This window comes from Caloenas nicobarica, chromosome 3 (genome assembly GCF_036013445.1).
Source record: "Caloenas nicobarica isolate bCalNic1 chromosome 3, bCalNic1.hap1, whole genome shotgun sequence".
NCBI lineage: Eukaryota > Metazoa > Chordata > Aves > Columbiformes > Columbidae > Caloenas > Caloenas nicobarica.
This window is the reverse complement of record NC_088247.1, coordinates 23470275-23493901: the sequence shown is the minus strand read 5'-3', so window position 1 is coordinate 23493901 and position 23627 is coordinate 23470275. Positions and strand designations below refer to the sequence as shown.

The window sequence follows — 23627 nt, the reverse complement described above, 5'->3', positions numbered from 1 at the left end:
CCTTAGACTGATTTTGATTTCTTCCACAGCAGTTTTATGGCAATGTATCTGCAGTGACCTGTTGTCCCTATTGTCTCACTAGTTAAGCTTTAAATGAAAGTTTTCTGCTAAAGAAAAAATGTCTTAAAAAATATTTTTTTATACTAAATGTTAAAAATTTGAAACTTTCTGAGACTTCATGGGCAATTTTTTGCTATAATTATAGTGCTGTTGGTTGCCACCTAGAGCACTATGGCTAGAACCTTAGGTCTTTTCTTCTATATTCTTCCCAAGTCATCTGAGATCTGTGGTGTATAACTGTCTAGCACTCTTTAGGACATTCAGTTGTCCATCTTAAGCTAGTAAACCAAGTCTTGGCTCTACACAGTTTTATTCCCATTCAGAAGACAGATTTGTTGATTTTGTGCTCTATGATAAAAGGATGACATGGATAAACTTGCTGTCTCATGGGGTTGAAGATGGGCATCCCCAGGTTCATAACTGGCATTGTTGTCCTTGAGGTAGGTCAGTTTATATGAACTTTCACAATACGAGCCTCTCTTCACCATGTAGCGCTCCCTCATACAAGTTTTTTCAAGTTATTTTCATGCCCACATAGATTTCTGCTGCTTTATTCTAGATCGTGGTACTTGAAGTCAACATCCCTACTTCTCTAAGGCAAACAGTTATACCAAGCAGGGCTTGATATATATATACCATCAACAGCTGTGGAAATTCATGCAACAAAGGGGTTAAATTGTTATCAACCAGATTCTAGTATAGGCATGTTGAATGGAGAATAAAGGAGCAGAATGCAGGTTCAAAGCTGTAGTCTGGCCCTGAACAACTGTCTGAGCAGGATGAAAATATGCATGTTTTTGGAAGCCGTCTCTATTCTCATTCATATTCTCCACTGTGTAGCTGGTGATTTGAGGTACATTAAAGAGCTTAATCTATATATGAGAGAAAATTAAATTAATTTCTGCTCACAAGATCATAGTCAAACTTGTCACATATTCATGCTGTAAGACTTCACTCCCCCATAATCAGGTTGTCCTAATGAGATACCATAGCTGGTTTTGCATAACATACGTAGCTGTCAATAAATGACTAATTAGGTTCAGCACCTTTGGGTGGATCTTTAAAAATGTTTACTGTCCTTCCGTCCTTCCATGCACAATGTTGTATCTAGAATTAGGTATGAGTGGGTGTGGGAGAACATAGTATGGTATTCATGCATTTGTAAATCAGCATGTGTTCTACTGTTGGCATTTGAAAGTTTAGAAGACTTGGTTATATGCTTTTCCGTTTCAAAAAGTATGTTTCTTCATACCTATGATGCAAAGTGCAATATAACTTCATTCATTTAGAGTGATTTGTTAATTCAAACTAAAGCTATTTTTGTCTTGTGTGAAATATAGCCTGTTATTTCTGTTTAATTTTCTGTGTCCTGTGATTTTTTAAGGATCTTTGGTGAAAGCCCAGTGTCAGCTGTGTGTATTGCTTATTCTATTAGACTTTTGTTATCTGTGACTTTTTTTTTTTCTGAGACAGTGTATTGATCTGTCATGGCTAACAATTATATGAGAGGAATTAGGCTATCTTTACTGAGATACAATCAATTTGTATTCTTTGTAGAGTATTAGAGAATAATGGAGGCAAAATAAAAATGTATGCAATCATGGACAACATTAATAAATCTGTCAAAAATATAATAAACTCAAGATATATTGAAGTAAAAAACTTTATCAGAAAAATTCTATATCTTAACTAGAACAGTTAAGGGATTTTCCACTTGTCACTATATTAGTGTCAGGAAGTGTATTTCAGTATAGTAAGCATACTTGTCAAAGCAGTTTTTCAGCTGTAAACACAGACGACTATGGAGAGAACAGACTAGATTTCTAAAACCAGGCAATCTGAGAGTGGCATATATGTAGGCAATTGAGAACAGTAAAAAACGGGCTCAAGTCACATTTTCATCACATAACCATCAGAGCTGATAGACATTGTCAGCTGCCCATGGGCTGTACATGCAACCAGGTATCAAACAGATAGAACCAATCCTTCATTTTCCTTAGCTCATTACCTTTGTTAGACACTAGAGGCTTGTAGTTCAGGAGCAAATGCCAATCTGTTCTAAGATGGGAAGGTGTTCATCATACTAGCTAGTACTTACATGGATGAAGAAAATGAAATGATTAAAGCCTCCTTAACCTGTCCTATAAATCCAGTGATTGTTAAAAGATTTCCTGCAAAAAGGGTTACTTGTCAACTAGCCAGATGACCCTTTTACCCCAATGGTGTAGCAGCTTTAAACCGTAAGGGAAATGTGACATCCTTCTGCATTTCTCAGTCCTTCTTCCTTTTTCCTTTTCCCTTTTTGCTTTTTTTCCTTTTGCTTTTTCCTTTTTTCCTTTTTTCCCCCTCCTTTTTCCTTTTTTTCTTTTTCCTCCTTTTTCCTTTTTTTCTTTTTCCTTTTCCATCACTTGTTAAAAGGTGAAAAAGAACAGAAGAGGGTCTGAAAGAGAGTCATAGGAACCCTGACAATAACATAAACTTTATGGTAAGAGCTAATGAGAAAAGTTCCGGAGACAGACTGATGAGATTAAGGTCTCACTTTAAGAGTAACACTGCTTTTTATTAATGGCCATATGTCTACTCAGATCCATGCTTGAATCCATAATCGCTCAAATCCCAAAAACTGAGACTCAAAAGAGAGCACATCATTACATATTTGCTACTCATGAACTAAATCAAGCACCTTTTCATGGCATTGATTTGCCTACAGATTTCATTCAGCAGATGTACGCTAATTTGTGTCTCTATCTTCATTTTACTTGGCATAAGAACTTTCAGTATCCAAACTGCAACTGAAATACCATCAAACATGGCTAAAAACTGTGAGAAATTAAGTAGAATGGTATTTGGGGTAGTGAAAGAACAATCAGCCTTTTTTTGTTTTGGTTTGGTTTTTTTTCAGAATTGTGTTCCATTTCAGTTATTAGGAAATATGCAGGGTTTGTTTGCTTATTTGCAAGCAAAATTCGCCCCTTTTTAAACGTGTGCTAACTTAGTTTCAAGAATTCTGTATAAAAGCAATATTCCCAGTAGATTTTGATGAATTTTAAGAAATAAAATCTGAAAGACATTAGGACAATTTCCTAGAAATATCAATACTTCTGTCTCTGAGAAACAACCAACCAAGGAAAAATGCTGCCTTGAAGATCTAGATTGTCTTGTCCTGTGGAGCTTTTAGAATTTGAGAGCATTTTGATATTCCATTTGTAATACCAAAAAGTATGTTTCTCATACTAATTTTTCATTTGTTTTCTTTTCAGCTCCTTGTGGCTATAATGTAACTGCTCAGAATGGTACAGTTTATTCCCCAGGATTTCCAGATGAATACCCAAATTCCAAGGACTGTACTTGGTTAATTATTGTACCTCCAGGCCATGGGATTTATATCAACTTTACCTTACTCCAAACCGAACCTGTGAATGACTACATTGCAGTTTGGTATGCATTTTTTTCAAAAGAAAAGTGATTTTTTTTTTCTGATTGATCTATCCCATCTCACTGTCCCAAGATACAATTTTTGCTTAGTATTGCTCTTTAGGTTGTCATATGTGCTGAAGAACAGAATAAACAATTTCTACAATTTTAGAAAAAAATAATATCATATATCACTGTCTGAACTTTTTAAGAATATTGTTACAAAACTACTTTGAAACTCAAACTCAGTTATCAATCAGATCTTGTTTGAGCTTTATGTTTTCTAAGTGAGGCCATGTGAGGTCAAAGTGATGTAATAATCTGCATTATGTTGAATTATGTGTTCCATGAACATATGAGGCAATATCTGTTAGTTGTGGCAAAACTTTTTGACATCTTTAGGCATTAAGTAATTGAGGTATTAATTAAGATTTTCTTAAATTTTCTTAATATCTTAATATGGCTTGTGGACATACTCTCTATATTTCTCAAGCCAGGATTTCAGCCCTTGTAACCTCTTCAAGCTTGTACCTTGTCTTTAAGCTTCATATTGCATGTTCCCCTTCTCTGAACTTGTATATCTTATACCCTAAGCCCATCTTGAATTTGCCTTCTCAGCTGGAGGAAGAGATCTCGAGGCTGCCTAAATTCTTGCATAAGGATTTCCTGCACTGAAGGGCAGGCATAGATGATGCTGAAGTTGTTACATACTTTCTCATCATCACTAAACCTGGTCCTTACCACACATGATGTGCAAACAGACTTATCTCTCACATATGCTATAGGCAGTTCGGCAAAAGGACACTTTGCACAGAATATAGGATGTAACTTCTGTGTGAGTCATCTGCTCCCATCTCCCAGATAATCCACTGTTCATGTACATATTGCTGTCTGGGGTGAGTTTTGCCAGACAGTAATACTGAAGTCCATATAATATAGGGAAAATCCAATCATTTTATAGAGATGCATAACTGTTAATGAACTGCTGTTCGGCTACCTCTGGTATTTGCATTACCTATAAATCCAAGTCTAAAATGCATCAAAGGTTGTCCTGTCTTGCATGTTAAATAGTAAAGAAAAAGCCTTCATTAATAAAGGTCTAACTGTATCAATGACTTCTACTTTTGTCTAAGCAATTAGGTCCTAAAATTGTCAGCTTTTTGAACATGTTTGGATGAAGTATGTGCTGAATTCCTGAATTATTATATTTTTTCAATAAAGATTTTAAAACAACTATTTTACAACTTACTTTTTTCAGTTCCCAGCTGCCCGTGAACTACAACCATGCTTTCTTTAGAGTTATTTTCTGAGGTATCAGTAATGAATAGCTCCTGAATTTGCTGCGAGGAGGCTGTTTAGTGTAATTTTGTTTGAGTAATTCATGCATATACCATTCACTTCTGTATGAAAAGCCAAATCCTGGTATCACACTTTTAAAAAAAATCCCTTTTATTTTTTTCCCCCTGGGAACCAGACATTTAAAATGAAAACTGAAGTAAATTATCAAGTTCCTATTCAGTATTCATTACTTTCACTCTTGTTTCTGAGACAGCAGGAAGAAGAAAATACATTTTTATGCCAAGACACCTATATTTTTTTGTTGTTATCACTAATACCAGTGTATAAATTGGAAGCCTGAAAAATCTTGAAAAAGTGAAAAAGAGTAAAATAATTAATTAAAGTTTTATGTATAATTTATATCCATGACATACATTCTTTTAAAACTTGAAGCAGAGTTTGTCCATATGGTGGATTTTTGTTTTTATGAACAGATTATCTTGATAATTTTCAGACAGACAAAAATTAGTTAGTAGTTGTTTTTTAACAATAGAACTGAGGTGAACAAATATCCCTCTGATTTAAAGACAGTGAAAAGTCAAAAGCTAACAGCTTTTAGAGAACTTCTAAATAATCTCTAACCTTCTAAAATACATTTCACAAAAGCTTTTAATTCAGATTAGATTCATTATATGTAATATACAAAAAGATCAGAAATGAATGTTGCAAAGATAAAAAAAACCTTTAATGATAAAAGCAGGGTTTTTAAAAATTTATTTATTCCACATATTCAGGCCTGAATGTTTTAAAAAATGATACTGAAAATGAATGGAGACTGAAGTTACTGGAGTATATTTCTCTTTGGGTGTCTATCCTACTGTTCAGAAACACATATAACTTTTATTTTTTCTCTTTTTTTTTTTTTTTCCTTAGGGCATACTTTTGAATCTTTGGAATGAATTTAAATAGCAAGAGTAATTTGCAAATTTCACACCTCTGTATTTGTTAGTCATGAGTAAGGACTTGTAGGATCTGAGTCAAAAAATATTAGAAATATAAGATTACAAGAGTTTTGGGTTTTTTTTTTTCAGTTTATGTGTACCTGAGAAATTTTGGCATGAATAGACAGAATTTCAGCCACCTAATAAATTTCTTGCCCTTGGAAATATAAAAACTATTGTAAAATATTCCTGGTCTCTCAAAAAATATTAGGCTTTAAAGTTAGAAAGAGTATTCTGTGTTGCTAGAATTAAAAAGAAGACAAACTCATTTTGAATAATTTTTTGTAAAAAAATAACCTGTTCTCCAAAGAGAAGAGATTGTTAATTTGAACAGTAAGTACATTATTTCCTCAGCTGATTTTTTATGTTTCCTTTCCTAGGGATGGTCCTGACCATAATTCGCCTCAGCTGGGAGTTTTCAGTGGGAACACAGCTCTGGAAACAGCTTACAGTTCAACCAATCAAGTCCTCCTCAAATTTCACAGTGATTTTTCAACAGGAGGATTCTTTGTCCTCAATTTTCATGGTCAGTTTGCTTTATCTCTTTAACATCTAATTACCACTATCAATTAGTGAATTTTAAAAATGTTTCTTATCTTTGGGATGTAGTGAACGATCTTAAATAAATTTACCATGATTCACGGGTTGCTGATTTAAAGAAAAAAAAATGGTAGAAATTAGTTTTTAAAATCATGCATTAAAAAATTCTTAAGAACATTCATATGTGTCTTTGCATAAACTACATTCTATCTTTAATGTTGGTATCTAATACTGAGCTTTTACTTTTTGAATTATTCTGGCGAGTTTATTAGTTAAATTTACTTTTAATGTTCTGTAATAAAATTCTTCACCAGCTGGCTAATCCTAGGGCTCATGATCAGAAAGGTTGATGGGATGTTGTGGGAGGGCTGAACAACAACTCTAAGTCTGATAAGCAGCGAAATATTTTGTTCAAAGTTACAGTCAGGGCTACAGGACATGCAAATTAAGCATTCTAGAATTCTAGTTCTAGCTAATACACAAAAATTATGTATATTAAATGGAAAATTGTTAGTCTTCTGGACTGTAATTCAAAAAGATAGGGTGAATTAATTCACAAGGAGAGGAGGAAATGCCACAGAAGGAGAGGACCTGAAGGTATGTATTTGTATAGGGAACTTTTCCAAAACCAGTACTCAGAGTACAAAATGTTTTTCTTGTCTGTGGTTTCCTCCTAAAAGAAGGACTTGATGCATCGTAACCTAAAACACTTATCTGATAAGCAAAAGGTAAAGTACCTGGCTTTATTGATCATGTGAGGAAAAAATAGCTCCCACACAACCAGATCATATCTGAGAAGCAGACTGCAGGGAATGGTCAGTGCGAGCATTTTCTAGCCTTAAGCTTGAGCTTAAGCCTTAAGCTGAAGGTACATAATCATCTAGCCAGTATTTCAGGGCTGATGACTTCAGATGATAAAAACACAAGGTACCTATGCTATCACAGTATGTAATGCATTAGCCTAGCAAGGGAAAAAAAGAATTAATCTGTTTCTTTTTCTCTACACTATTTATTTTTCATAATATTTCTCATCATGGGTAGACAATGTGAACAGTGTCCATGCTTTTAATTGAATTCATAGGCCACTGCTGAGAAAACCCTGCAAACTGGGCTTCTTGGGGACCAAATTGAAGGGATTCCCATTTTTTGAGCCCACATACTGGGAAAAAATAGTTCAGGGAACTCAAGGGCCTTACTGGGCATGCATTTAAGCACAATCTTAAGTTCTTGGAAAACGTTATTGCAGGAAACCTGCTTAGTGTCTATTTCTTACATATTGCTGTTACAGCTGTCTAAGCAGGTTGCCAAGCTCTTTTTGTCAGGTGTTCTCCAGCAAAACTGCTGCTATTAGGTATATATAAGAATCATTACGTCTGTGTTTGTATACATATAGGAGAAACACAATACAAATACATAAGTACACGGGAAAATATATATGCTTTCTCCTCCCTGGAAGCTCTCTATGGATGAAAAAACCTGAAACTCTCCATGGATTAAAACCTTTTTCCTCCTTGTAAAATTGCTTTATAGTGATGGTTTATAGAAGCTTATGTGGAACAGCTGATCCAAATATTTTGTGTTTCTTTGACTTCTCAAAAGTGCCAAGTGGACAGGACTATCAAATTACCAGGAGAATTTGTATTCTTGACTGTGATTTAGTTCCACGAAGAAAAGTTTTTTGACAGTACATGCACTCTGATCACAATCTTAAATCTCTGGTTTGGATTTTTTACCCAGAAACAGCTTCTTCAGCTGTTGTAAGCATTCTACTCCATTTTAGAAACTTCTTAGTCATCGTACTTGTCACCTTCTTTATGAGATTGCTCACAATTTCTTGAAACAGATTGGAAGAGTAGAGATTTAGTTCTACAGGCATTCTGTTTTGATTTTTTTTAATATATGATTATTATTATTACTGCTGTTCCTTCTTAAACTAAATCTCTGTCATGAGAAACATTAACTCCTACTAGGCTTAAATTAAGAATAAATATAGCATGCCAGATATGTAACGGGTAATTGCAGATTTTCCAGGAAATCTAAGTTATCTGTGATTTATAACCATCGGCCCTATCACAAGATGCCAAGGCAGCCACGTGAAACAGCAGCCTGGAAGCTGCAAAAATCTCCACATAAACATCACAACTGTATCCAATCCTACAATTGATCTATAACTATGTAAGCAGTGCAGTATTCTATCCATACTCATATTTTTAGATAATATGTTATGTCATGATATTTAACTTGGAAAAATGTTGTAACTGAGAGACCATGAGGTTCAGTTCAGTTTTGATAATTTGAGAAGTGTAAATAGAAAATGAATTTTCTGTAAAATAATTCTTAATACACCAGTATTTACTATTTTTTTTCCACTTAAATTTGCAGCTTATCAGCTGAAGAAGTGCCAGCCTCCACCAACAGTTCCACATGCAGATTTGTTTACAGAAGATGATGACTTTGAAATAGGTGAAAAAATAGTATCACCTTTTCTTTCTTATGTTTTCACTTGAATTCTAATTAAACTAAACTATTAATGTGTTTCATATTCCACCTGAGATTTTGGTATAATTCCATTTGAGTTTTTTGGGAGGGTTTAACTTTGTCATCAATAACTTTTTCAGGAGATTTTGTGAAGTACAAGTGCCATCCTGGTTTCACCCTTGTTGGACAAGATATATTAACTTGCAAACTAAACACACAGTTGCAGTTTGAAGGTTCCTCTCCATTTTGTGAAGGTAAATATATGTTAGTGTGGTCTATACATCATTAGTACGTATATTTTTAAATCTTCTTATACATTAAGCATCAAATTTTTGGACACTGTATTATCATTAATGTTTAAAAGAAAAGTTTCCATTGATTTCTTCAATATCTAAGAAGTGAAACATTTTCAAATTGGCCTCTAAAATTTTTGCACAGACATGCAGTTCTTTAGAGTAGAATACAAGTAACTTTATCAATTTAACTACACCATTAATGAAACACTGATTTATGAAATTTATTTAAATTATTTAACATTGTTTCATATCAAACCAAATATTTCTTTTCACCTCTGAAGAGTTTTGAAAATATGTATTTAAATTAAGCTTTCCAAATAAAAGAAGAACTTATTGTCTCTGTTTTCACAAATATTGTGACATTGTATGACAAATTCACATGAAATATATTTTCTTAAATAATATGTAGCAACTTTAAATTAATGGAAGCACTAAAAATCTTTCAACTATTCATACTATATTTATAATTACAGTACATCAAACAAGGAATTAAAAAATTTAAAATTAATAATGTTTAGGTGTGCATTCATACACAATTTTCTCATCTTCATGGAAAACAAGTATATCTTGGAGATTTATACTCATTCTTCCAAATTAGGTTTTTACTCAGATGCTGTTGGTTATTTTTTCTTAAGTTTGGTTTAGCTTGTTAAGTAGTAGACAGCAAAAAGATTTTGGAATGTTGAAAAAGTGATCGAGAAAGCATCTGTAGAATTTTTTCCAGAAGTACCTCATATTCTTGGGACGAAGAAAAGTTACTGATGAGACATCATCACTGAAATTTTAAGAAAGTAAAAAAGTGATCGGAAGTTCTCATGTCATAATACATTAACAAGGATTAACTCTGGTCTATAATATGTAATTATGGATGGAGCATCTTCCATATCATGAGGTAACAACAACTATATGCACAACAAGTAACGCTGGAGGCACAGCAATTATTGCAATATTTTATAAATAGCTGTGTGTGTACCTTCCTTCCTGTTACCCTGGTTTTCTGTTTCTGTGATTTAAAAATTAATAAAGGATTCATAGTAAAAATTGCATTAGCTTCTTGATGCCATAATCTACTTGTAATCTATAAGTAATTTGTCCATATGACTACCCATTCCTGAGTACAGTTTTCACTCCCCTTTCTTAACTTGTGCATACAATAATCTGGGATCTGTCATAGATTGAGAGATAAAAATGTTGTGTCCCAGTTTTGGGTGGAAAAGATTCAGTCTTCGTTTCAGGACCCTCACCATAAAATATGCAAAATCAATTAGAAAATTGTGTATTTCTGTATATTTATTGAACAGACAAATCAATACTTATCAATGTTTGGGGTTTGTGTTTTTTTTTTTTTCTAATCACTGTATTTTATAAAATGATCGTACTGCAAATCCAGCTTTGAATTTTAAGGTAACAGTAACAGCAGAAACTTAGTTCTTGACCGTGTAAATTATCGTGTAAATGAAAAATGAAAGCCCAAAACAAACTGAAAAGTTATTGTAAAAACTACAGAGATATTAGGACCTTCTGATAATGATTAGTCATCTGTTCTGCACAGGGGAGTAGTTTATTTCCAACAATTTCTGCAGATTCTTCGGAAACCAGGCACTTTCTCTGATGGTAGCAATGCTATTTTCTTTGTAGTCCTTTGAGACATCGTAGACAAAAACTAGCAGCTCTGCACTTCCCTCATAGACTGTAGATTTTGTGATTTTCTTCTGTTTCTCTTATTTGCTATTTATTGTTTTCTGAAACTACCCTGAAGTTACTTGAATTTTATAAGTTATTCCTAATAATCAATTAGCAACATCTTTGCTACACATTTTTTACATGAAAAGGATTAAATAACAGAGTTTCAGTCAAGGAGTAGATTACCACCTGTTAATGTTTTTCAGTCATATACTTTTAATATGAGTACAGCAGAACTTTATTGTAGAGAGGACATAAAATGAAATCATGAGGTAACAACAAAAAAGCTATTGGAGTGATTCAGAGACAGAAGACAATTGAACTCGAGTCGTTAAAGATTCTGGCACAGATATTTTGGACAGACATAAAAGAGCAGTTTCTTTAGGTAACTTGGGAGGCAACTGATTTCCTTTCTTCAGACAAGTATCTTTACATAAATTTAATTTTTTGCTATCTGGGAAATGGAATTACTTGTTTTTATTCTCATCTCAACTTCTCCAATACTTCTGTCTGTCTACATGGATTATTACTATAGAGATAAATGTTGAATTGAACTCGATATTATTATAACACTCTAGCTTACATTTATTGGTATTTCTTCTAGATCATATAGAATATTGGTAGATCATTTAAAAGTTGTGCTTTTAATTACCATCTTTATGGTGTTTACTCTTAGAATATATGAAAGTACTCATGTTATGCTCTGAAAACTCAAGTGTCTGAAGGGGAGAAAACATATCTCTGGATCAGACTATAAATCCCATATACAAGACCATATGCTCAATTTTCCATCTCTGCCACTGGCCAATAAAGACTTTCTAGCGAAGAACATAAGATCATTGCAAGCAGGTAGATAATTAAGACCTCCACCTAGCTGTAGCTAAGCCACTCTTAAGCTAGCAATGTTCTTTGTATTTTGAAACTTGTAGGGCTATTTTTTTAATGAATGTATTCAGTCGCATTTTGAGCCCATGTAAATGTTTTAAATCCAAAAGTTTTTGTGCAAGAAGTTGCACAATTTATTTATGTAATATATGAAGAAGTTTTTCCGTTTCTCCTCTTTGAACTTGGCACCTGCTGTTTTCATATCATGTCCTCTAGTTCTCATGGGTGAAGAAACAGTAATGAGTTCTCTGTTCAGCATATTTATGGCATGATTTTATAGACCAGAAGATATTTCATACCTCTTATCATTCTTGTCATCCTTCTCAATACCTTTGCCAATTCTACCCTGTTTCTTTTGAGAGGAAGCAATATAGAACAGCATTTATACAATACTGTCTGATCCTGATAGACTTGGAAAAATTTTGTTATGTAATTTGCATATTGTATTTCAAACTAACTTGTGGACTGCTTCCTTATATTTCTGCATTTCACCCATAGATTATAATTCTTTATATTGTCCTTATTTGGATCAGCTTCACATTTTTTAAAGATGCCAGAAAACTTTTCATTTTCCTAAGCTATGCCACAATGTTCTAGTAGGCAAGAAATACATTTACATGATAGAAGACCAGCTCCTAGGATACTGTATACAAGTCTGATGACATATTTGACAGGCAAGAAAAATCATTCTCAGTCATCACTTTTACATCATTCTGAATGAATGACTTCCAGAACAGCTGTAATCCCACCACACCATACTTTTCTTATAGCTCCCTTTCCCTTCCTGTCTTGTTTGAGGATAGACTTTCTCATAGTGCCTGGTACAAGTGCAGAGCCCTAAGCACCCTGCAGAAGATGCTCTTACTGTGCATGAATTTATGTTTTTCAGTAGCTTACCATTTGTGATTTGCATTTTTACATTTGGAGCCTCTGCTTTCATCCAGTCTTTATATCCTCTTGTTATAAACTTATTTCCTTTTTTAATTGTTGCTTGAGAAACAGAGATACAAATTAAAGCATGATGAGCATTGAAACAGCAAGAAATACTCCTGTATTAGTCACGAAGATTGCCATGCTGCTCAAAACACTTAAGTTAGAGAGGTAATGTGAAAATATTGTTGCAGTGTTGTGGTTTAGTCCCAGCTGGCAACTAGGACTGTGCAGCCACTTGCTCATTCCCACACCCCCAAGTGGGGTGTGGGAGAGAATCAGAAAGGGAAAAAAAACCAAAACAAAACAAAACTCTTGGATTGTAGCACAGCAAAGGAAGAAAATAATAATAACAACAATAATAATGATATACAAAACAAGTGATGCACAATGCAATTGCTCACTGCTCGTGACAATTATCGCCTGTTTGTTCCCGAGCATCAGTATTTGCCTCCTGGCCAACTCCAGTTTATATAATGAGCACAATGTCATATGGTGAGGAATAGCTCTTTGGCCAGCTTGGGTCAGCTGTCCTGGCTGTGCCCCCTCCCAGCTTCTTGTGCACCTGGTAGAGTATGGGAAGCTGAAAAGTCCTTGACTACCCAGCAACAACTAAAATCTCAGTGTGTTATTAACATTCTTCTCATACAAAATCCAAAACACAGTACTATACCAGCTACTGGAAAGAAAATCAACTCTATCCCAGCCAAAACTAGAACACCTGGTGTGGTGATGATATTTATGAATAAAAAGAGAATTCAAAGATGGAGACATCAGAAGTAGAAGTTAAGTCAAAAAGCTTAGTCAGACCTTCCCCAAAACAATCGAATCAGCTTTCTCCAAAAGCCACATTAGGTAATCTGTTTCTCAAAACTGGGATATGATTAGAGTGTTATGCTGCCCTGCAGAATTACTTTTCTTCTGACACTGCCCAGCTACACTCAATTACACGCAACTCTGTAGCATAAAGATCTTTTTTATTCCCTGTTGTTTGTCTGTAAGCATTGCCTGTACATACGAGTTTATACAAACTAACAAATAACAATACTCAGAGTTTACATGTGCAATCATATGATTAAAACTGAATATAAAATATATTGCTTATATCCTCCAGTATGCCTAAAGCAGGTTTTTTTTCTTTTTTTTAATATTTATTCCAGTTATCATTCCAAAACATTTTACAATATCTACTTTTAAACTCATGGGATATACTTATTTATAAATGATAATTAAATATGTTCTGGGTCTCAAGTATCTAATTCTGTGGTTTGCAGCTCAGATTTTCTTTACTGGTAAACTTCACATCAGTTGCTAAACTTCTAAATGTTTAAGGAGTTGAATCACCTTGTAACTTAGGTAACAGAAGAGAGTCCAGAAGGTATAAATATCATACTGAAGAATGTCACGTCAATGTTTTTATGTGTTAATTGACTGTCAAATAAGAGGGTATTAACAGTGCAATATGTATGCTTCAACTGAAGCAATTTATGTGACACTGCATTTAGGAGTGTTTTGGTTTGAAACACCATGTTAAAGATGATAGCTAATTTTAAAGAACAAAAGGATCCAAATTGCAGATTTTTGTTTTCACCTGTTGTATGTATGATACCAAGAAAATGGCACTATGGAGTTTATTTAATTGATAAATATTAGTCATTAATTGTATTGGAAAAAGGATGTGCCTTTTGTTTTATAGAGCAAGTCTCAATGACTCAGTATCTTGAGTTTATTTCTATAACCATATGCATCTTGTAAAATGTTCCAATCTACCTTCCACCTTAGAGGTCCAGTCAGGTAATCAACAGCTAAGCTACACTGGAGGGAAAGTTGGTGAGTAATTCATTATGGTGGAGAAAGAGAACCAGCAAAGTCTGCCAATTTGCCATGGTGCAGCCAGACTCCCAGACTGCAAAGGAGCAATACAGTGTCTGCCATCCAGTGTTCCTGAGTGTTCTTCTCATAATTCCCTGTGATATGTCTCCCGTGAATGGCTGAGGCTGGAAGGGACCTCTTGTCTAATGACTTAGCCATAGGAAGTAAATCTTGACCATAGGAAGAGTTAGAGCTACAGCTTGCTGTGTAAGGAGATTTGGCCACTTCTGCTGTAGCACAGGAAGGGTACTGAGCTATTTACAGCTTAGAACAACATAAGAGTTTTATTTTTACCTGAATTTGCTGCCCTAAGGATACACTGAGGGAGGCCTCACAAGACACTATTTTTGACTCAGTACCACAGAAGAATATTCCATACCTTCTTTCACACCTTGTGTTACTATTTGTGCTTATTTGTATTCAAGAGGTGCATTTTTTTTCATACAAACGGTACTTCTTCCTTTTGGAAGTTGTTCTTTTAGTATAGTTTTGAAGCCTTCCAAGTAAATGCAATAGAATATATAGAGGAAAGGATTTTTTCAAGTAAATTGTCTGACCTTTAAGCTGTTGATTTTTAATATTTGCCCACGAAATAAATGTTCTTAATTACAAAGCAAGATCATACTTTTCCTCAATTATGAGAAGGGCATGAGGAAACATCTGCGAAAGACACATTTTCCCCTGTAGTAAAAAAATTATTTTCAGGTCCCTTCTTAAGAATCAACTATGAGGAATGAAAGCTAGTAGCAGAGTTTCTCTGTTAATGATAAGTTTTACCTGCTTTTGAAAAAATGTTTTTTTGTTATTGTTATTTTTTCAAACCTAGAAAACAATCTGTCTCCTTGCCTTTTTTTCGTCCTTTTTTGTCTCTGATGCCCTTTACAATAAAAAGTAGATGCTCTCAGTGCAAAGCAGGTGAAAGAAAATGGCAGAAGTAATTTCTCTGAGTTTCTTTGTTTGTTTTTTTCTCCCTGCAATTTCCTAGTCCTGTCTGTTTTTCTCTTTGCAGACCATTCTTACAGTGGCCAGTTCTCAAATGAAGTATTTTCAGAGGTTTCTGAGATGCTCACAGTCAAGGTGTCTGTGCTTTCCTGAGTGTGATTGTCTTTCTTCCTATTCTGACATTTGTTTTTCCCAAAGGAAAGTAGCAATTTTCACTTCTTTGGATTGGTGACTTTTCTGTATTTTTTTTCACTGCATTTCCTTCCCTGGGTCCCTTTCTTTCATATACTTTCAGTGGGTTTCTTGAGTTAGTGAAGAATTTCTCAACACTTTATGATGTTTACAACTCTGAAGACCAACTCTTAACCCTCAAGTTGCTGTAGTAGACTTTATAACAAACAGTGCAATGAAGCCAATACTGGATCAGTAAAAGCCATCTTCTTTTCTTAAAAATAGTCTTGTAGCATAAGCAAATGATACTATGGGGCAAAGCAGGTTGTGGAACTGTGTTATGTCAGCTACTCTTCATAACTGATGAGAACTTTTACTGCATCTCTGACAAGAAATGCCACACAGCTAGCCAAATTTCTGTCCAGGAATAACTCTCATGTATTTAAATAAGGTAAAATAGATATCATTATTTATCTGACAATGTTTCTGCCCAATGTTGTTCTATGATACTTTGCTGTTTTTCTTGTACTTGCTTCAGATTGATGAGTCAGAGCACTTGTTGACTGTATTTTCTCAAGTTACTCTTCTATTATTCTGAAGAATATAGGAAGTCACAGTGTGTTTTATGACAATGAGAAAGAGAAGCTACTGTCTTTAAATATGTGCAATACTGTATTCTTACACAGAAGCTCGTGTGAAATTTCTGAGTGTAATTTGGCTACATATGTTTCTATCTCAAGAAACAATCCCTGAATTAAAATTGATAAGAGGATCCTTACCACTTTATATAGCATAGCTCCATAGACTTTCCCTCTCTTAGATGTCTTCTATGAAAAATGTATTTACATTGTAGAGATACTGTCTGTTACAGCCAGTGCTGTCAAATGATAGCAGAAAAGAACACATGCCAAGGAAAAAATATTTGCTTGCCATTTTTTCCCCAGCCCACACCTTGTTCTCCCTGCTTTGACAGTGTGTTCTCACTTGCATATTACATCCCTCCTCTTCACAGGCTGACATTTTTAACTCTGACGGAAGAAATTTTTTAGCTAAACGAGTTGAGGGGGAGGAGAGGAAAAGAGGGTTTCAAAAGTCTAATATTTCTTCCTGCATTTGCTGGCATGATAATGCTACATATTCTCCAGTCTAGTACAGCGGGCTGAAGAAGAAAAGATTATGACAAAAATGAATAAGTAGTCTTTCACACTCCCCGCCCCCCTCCCCCCACTTCTTGTATACTTAAATAATCAGAGTGGCTTTTAGATAAGTGATTTATAATTTATGCTATATTATAAAATAATCACAACTGAAGAAAAATCACCTTGAATTTGTGCTGAAGGCTCAACCTGTAAGTCAGATCTAGGGAACTCTTGGAACAGTCAGAAAAGAAGAGGTTTGATGTTTGTTTTATTTCTTTTCTAAACTTTGGTACCATTAAGAAATTGGCAGTCCTCAGAAAATGAGTTTATAAGTTAAGTTTGAAACTCTTTCTCATTTAATGTATCATTATTTAAAGTATTACAAAGAATCTGGGACTCTCAATGGAATGTTGTATTGACCAACTCAGGCATGTACACTTTCTCTTACCTTCCACACACAAGTCTGGAAAACTGTATCTAGGATAAAGAAAGGACAGGAATAAGCCAGATTCTCAAAGGTAAAGTTCTATCCACTATGTAGAAAAGTGACGGTTAATTTATAGGTGAATTATTTGATAAAATTCCTACTTTGTTTGTATTGTTGCTTCTGTTTGAGGGTTCAGATTTGTCCCCAGTGTATGGATCAGAAGGTAAAGACTAGACGTCTTTTATAAAGTATAATTTCCCTCTCTACCAGTATGTTTAATTTCTTTGAGAGTATACTGTTTTCCATAAGTTTACAGCAAAATTCTTCTTGGCTGCAACTGAACCTAAATTTCACCTTCAAGTTAGTAAAAGGCTGACTACGGAAAATGGTCCAGTTTTTAATGTTTGCTGCTGCTGGTCATGTACCTTTTTTTTTTTTTGTAACATATTTTTTGACCTGATTGTTTTTCTCCTGCTGTTATGTTTTTCAGATTTCCTATAGCCTTTAATTTATGCAAGTACTTGGGCACTGTGCCAAACAGTTTCCAGGAACGCATTTCTGTCAAGTTTTATTTGTGAATCTTACATAAAAAACATTGTTAATATGCACATATATTATGAAACTGTGGACAAAATGTATCAGACTTCAACAGCAAACAGACATGAAAAAATCAGTCCTGCATGAGTATCAAATTGTTAAAGAAAAACAGTGACCAACAAAAGAATTTCTTAATCAAAACCAGTATTTAGGATATAAAATTTAAAGCATTTTAATATAATATACTCCTTGTCATATGCAGAGATCATAAACTCCTATGAATACAAGGTGGAACTGTTTATAAAATGTTATGAGTTCAGAGTTTAAATAACAGAGGAAATGGTTGCTGAGAAGGTCTTACTCAGATGACTTAGAATTATATGTATCCAAAATAAACCCTTTGTGTGTAAAAAACATGTATGTTTTCAAATGATCTGGTGTGTCTCAAGACTCCAATATGTTTTCATGTTCATGTAACAGACTTCATTCTTAAAGGTGGGTGGCTTTTTTAAAGAGTTCAAATAGAAGACAGCCACTAGGTTTCCAAATAAAAAGTTTACCAGGACTTTTACATCACCTATGTGAATGCTCACACTAGCCAATATGAATCCCTTAACTGTAAATCCTTTGGATTGTTACATATTTCTGGATTAATGTTTTACTATAATTAGTATCCTGTTTCATAAATGCCAGGTTTATAAAAGTGGTTCTGTTTCTGTTTGTTTTAAAGGGAACTTCATTGTTCCTTCCATCTACAATATGATTTTAATGTGTTTTCATTTGGACACTGAACCTGAAGCATGCATATCTCTGAAAAATAATACTATATTTTTTTCATGGAAAATAAACACTTTATTTCATTGCTATTCTTGTTGATGTTCTTGTTGTGTCATTTTTAGCACAATGTCCAGCGAATGAAATCCGTACAGAATCATCAGGAGTGATCCTCAGTCCAGGTTACCCAGGCACTTATCCCAACTCCCAGACCTGTTCTTGGACTATAAAGGTTGAGCCAGGATATAATATCTCCATCTTTGTGGAAATGTTTCAAAGTGAGAAGCAGTTTGATGAGCTTGAGGTATTTGATGGTAAGAGAGATTTGTATTCTATATAACCACAAAAGAAAAAAAACAGGTCAAATGGGGCTTGATTTCCAATTTTTAGTTTCATAATGTATTTATACATCTCAAAAAGAAACAATAATCCAACATTTTTTATTACTCTTACCTTAAGTCGAAGTCTGTTAGCCAATGAAAGTTTTTATAGATGTATTCAAGACAAAGAAGCTTTTAACTTTTCTTAGGTATTGTTAGAGGGAGAGCAGTAGCAGCTGAAGCGTTATTATGAAAGTCATACAGTTTTCTGTTTGCTGGGAAATGTATGGAGGTGTTTTACTGTTTTGTAATGGATCATTTCTGGCGAGGAAAAATTTGGGGGTATAATTCCATTTGTCTAATTTAGTAAAATTATCTGAGACTAAATACTCAAATTTGAGTCCAAATACCCAGGCTTTTTTCTCCATAGCATAGCAGAATCAATGCTGTACCTTGTTTGAGCATACCCCTGTTAAAAAATTTGACCATCTGTTTTGGGACAAATAGTAGAGAAATGATGAAAACTGATACGAGCAACATTTCAAATGGTCCTATTTAATTAACCGGCAATTTTTTTTTTTTGGCTGAATTCTGAGCTTATTAACCACTTGTTCTGTTCTCATTGATTGATGAGAATAACTAATCCCTGATTGTTCTTTAATATTTTTTTTTTTTACTCCTTTGGAGACCATTATCCTATCTTCTCTCATAAACCAAGAATATATGATAACTATGATAGAACTGATTAATATTCACTATGGGAGTTTCATAAAATGAAAAATATTAAAAGGTCATATGTTCTGAGGTATCTTTCTCTAAGTATTTTCCTTAAGTAGTAGATTTTTAATGTCTAAAATTATTTTTTAAAATCAATTTTTGATAACAGCATTCTGAAAAACAAGCCACAATATTTTTCATTCTTTTAAAAATGTCTGTTCATTAGCATTTTTTTCATCTTTACAATGTGTGTGTTGATCCCTGTCAGGTTAGTGGAGAAAGCAGACTGAAAAAATCTGTTAAGACTGTCTTTTCCTCCACTCTATTTTGTATTTAACAGCAAGACAATTCTTGGAATTTTTTTAGTGGTCTGACTGCTTTGTTTTCTTTTGAAAAATTCTGTTGAAACTGCTTAAAGTTCCTGATGAAGGTTTTTGTTTTCTTTCTTATACATTGAAATTTAATGATACCAGATTATTAATAATAGATCTGAGAGCAGAATTATCATAGTTACTACATTTTAAGCATTGTTATTTCATGACATGAAATCACATTCTTACAAATTCATCTCTAGTGCGGCTCTACTGGAATCATTTTTTCTACCACTTACCAGCAAACTTAAATGAGAAAGATAATGGCATATTTATAAACTCTCAGTACAGTGCCATGTAGAGATTCCTGATCTAGCTCTCAACAAGTTGATATTTAAATATGGCATATTGCAGTGCCTTGCAGAGATACTTGTTTCTGTCCCCATGGCCATATTAGCAATGTTCTTTGCTAGGCTAATTGGTTCTCCATGTCAGCATGATGAGTTTGTTGGGGCAGAAGGCAATGCTGATGTGGCTGTACTGTTTCTGGCGACGAATATATTTTAGATTAGCTTGTTCAGAGCTAGGTTAGGTATTTCTCTGTATTACTGCAGTTTGCAATAAATATATATCATAGCCTGGGACCTTGTGTAGTCCAAAACAACATACCTTCATTTAAGTTAGTAGAACTTCACAGGTCTATCTATATCAGGTAAAGATATATCACCAAACTTTATGCAGAAACTATATAAAGATCGGCAAGGCAACTTTTAGAGAAACAGTACTTGCTAAGGCATAGGTCTCTGATTACTTTAAAAGGCAGCTTTAGAATGCAAACCAAAAAAAGGGACTACACCTAACTAAGCACATTGTAATATATGGTGCTTCAGCAGCTGCATGATGATCAGTATAGGCATCCAGTCAATAAGGCTACCCTGGTCAGCTGGGAGTAATAAGCCCATTAGCCGTTACCACTTCTCAGTCAGACCCTTAGGAAATCTCATCTATATCTGAAACAAGAGAAGCCATAAAGGTACCGTCAATATAATTAAAGGCTTTTGAACTTGAAAACAGTGTATGCAGACTACTTATAATGAATACCATTAATTTAATACAGCAAATATTCTTTGATATTTCCCCCTCTTCCCCCCCCCCGAAATAAACAAAAAAAATTCTCTCATTGAAATTAGGTGGATATATCAACTTTTACTTAGTATTGAGGAAAGCATCATATGACAGGTCAGCATACCAGAAGTTCAGTATGTATTTCCTTACATAGACAAACTCTAAAATAATAAAAACCAAACTCAATAACATCTAAGTCATGCTGCTGACTTTCCTGAACATCAGCTGAAGAGTTGCCTGCTAGGTAAGGTATGGAAACTGAAACTCAACTTCAGGAAAAACAAAGCAAAGTAACAGATGTTAAATCATTCTTCTGATCTCCTAATGGCTAAATAACACACTGTGGCATATGGTGCTGCAAACTAGTTTCATGATTACTAATAGGGAAAGATTCTCACCTTTTTGTATGCACTGGATCTGTATTTATAATTGTACTCATTTAGTCCCTTTATTTGAAAATGAAAGAACACACAAATTCTAAATTGTAACCAAAAAAAAGTGTATTAAACAGGTTTTACAAAAGCCAGGGTGAAGCATGGAGAAATGAATTGTCACGTTCTAAACAATTTTTTCAAGCAAGTATAGGAACTGACTTCGACATTCCTCATCATTTATCCTACACTGTAATCACCAAACACTAACTCCTTAATATGAAAAACAATCCACAAAGCATTTTGATGAGGGCATCCTGGGCAACCTGTACCTAAAGCTATGCTTATTTGTTCTTATTTCATATATGCATTTATTATTTAGATTTTATTTAGTAATACTTATTTAGTTGTAGTTTTGTCATTATGGTGATTGAACTACAGTTCCTAAGGACTGGAAGGTTGTTTTAATCTTTATGGTGTGCTGTGGCTTTTATAGTATCCTTTTTGTACCTGCAATGTCCCAATCATAAAATATACTTATTTTTGATTGGACTGGAGTGAGAATGGCTGACAAGAATTGTATTCAATGTTTAGGTGTCCTTTGAATCAGTTTTATTTTTGTGTTTTTGTGCAACATAAGAAGAGCTGATCAGGCTGCAGCTGCTCAAAGTCAGCAAAAATGAATGAAACAGCCTCTATTAGAAATAGCTACTGTGGCCAAGACAATGTTGGTTGAATGTGGCTTTCCTAAAATGGAAAAATGTGGAGCAAAAAGGCATATGAAAGGGAGGAGTTCAGCTGGAAGAACATAACCTTCATACAGAGAAAGAAGATGCCATTTTGTGTTTCAGAAAGTTTTCAGTTAGAGACTGGTCTGATACATTGATTTTTTTTTTTCTCTTGCATCTACCTTGTTTTGTTATGTAGTTAGCCCCTAAATCATTATTTTTGCTTCTAGGGTTTTACTGGATTTTATTGTCATGAAGATATTTGCTAGTGCCAGGACATACTGTTTTCAGTATCCTGTATTTACAATAAGTGTATTTTTTTTACACTAAAATATACTGTAACAAACACTCTGTCTCTCAACAGAACATTCTCTCAACAGAACTGAGTTCTAATGAAGTATGTATTGTAAAGTCATAATACTTGTACATATGTATTTTCCATAGTGAAACTGTGATGATCTTATACGTGACCAGGCATTTTTTAGCTATGTTCACTATGTAATATGGTGGTATTTAAAATGACACTAGCTGCACAATGTCAAAGAATGCGTAAGTTTGCTGCCACTCACTAGCTGGACAAAAGTTTAAATAAGTATTAGAAATAAAAACCTAAAAACAGATGGATAGTTTAAATCAAGATCTGTTCACTATTTCACTGGCAACAGTGTGTCACATTATTTCCTAATCTTTCCTTGCACATTCACATTCATGGCTGAGTGATTACTTAAACTGATGGTACTTTAATACTCCAATAGTTTCTCTATTAATCTCCAAAGGTTCTTCTGGGCAAAGCCCTCTACTGGTTGCTTTAAGTGGAAATCATACTGGACAACTGAACTTTACGAGCAGAATGAATCTGCTATATCTTCGCTGGTCAACTGATCATGCAACTAGCAAGAAAGGATTCAAGATCCGTTACTCAGGTAACTATTAATGATTTCCATTAAATTATACTTTGTGCTTCAATATAGTTTGTGGCTATAAGACTGGTGTCACCAGCAAAATTTTGGGTTTTTTAATCATGGGTTGGTCTACATGACAACAGGCCTACTAGTGACAGACAGGGTACACCTGTCTCAAAGACAGAAAAGGATCTTGTGCAGGAGTTAGCAGGGTTCATTGGAAGAGCTTTAAGCCAGATTTGAAGGTGGAAGGAGCTAAAATCAGGCTAGCTAGAAATGAGCCTTGGGGACCGCATGCCAATATTTGAGGGACAGTGTGCTAGTGGGGTCCTTCAGTCTGTTCCACAGTGTGCTGAGTACACTGGAGGACATTGGAAATGTCTTTATACTATTGCGAACAGCACGAGAAATAAGTGAGAAGAGCTAGAAGCTTTGAGCTAGTCCCAGAGGTATGAGGCTCTTTAGGAGAGAGAGGTAGGACAGCTGAGACAGGGGAATGGTGCTGTATGCAAGGGAAGGGTTGAATTGTATGGTGGTTACAGTTGGTGACAACATGGTTAAGAGCCCCTGTGGAAGGACAAAGCAGAATGCAAATATAGCAGATGTTATTGTGGAAGTCCACTCTCAGCCACCTAGCCAGGACAACACCACTGATGAATTATTCTACAAGAAATTAAAGGTTATCTCTAGATCAACTGCCCTTGTCTTTGTGGGTGATTTTAACTT

General features: G+C 34.4%; 1 protein-coding gene across 1 annotated transcript in view; it reads left to right on the top strand.

Annotated features, from left to right (window-relative positions):
- CSMD1 (CUB and Sushi multiple domains 1) overlaps positions 1 to 23627 on the top strand; it is a 1102582-nt gene that overhangs the window by 986386 nt on the left and 92569 nt on the right. Inside the window, 6 exon segments of the mRNA XM_065633007.1 lie at positions 3321 to 3498; positions 6134 to 6279; positions 8676 to 8756; positions 8912 to 9025; positions 18553 to 18741; positions 22776 to 22922. Of these exon segments, the coding sequence (XP_065489079.1) occupies positions 3321 to 3498; positions 6134 to 6279; positions 8676 to 8756; positions 8912 to 9025; positions 18553 to 18741; positions 22776 to 22922 (855 nt within the window).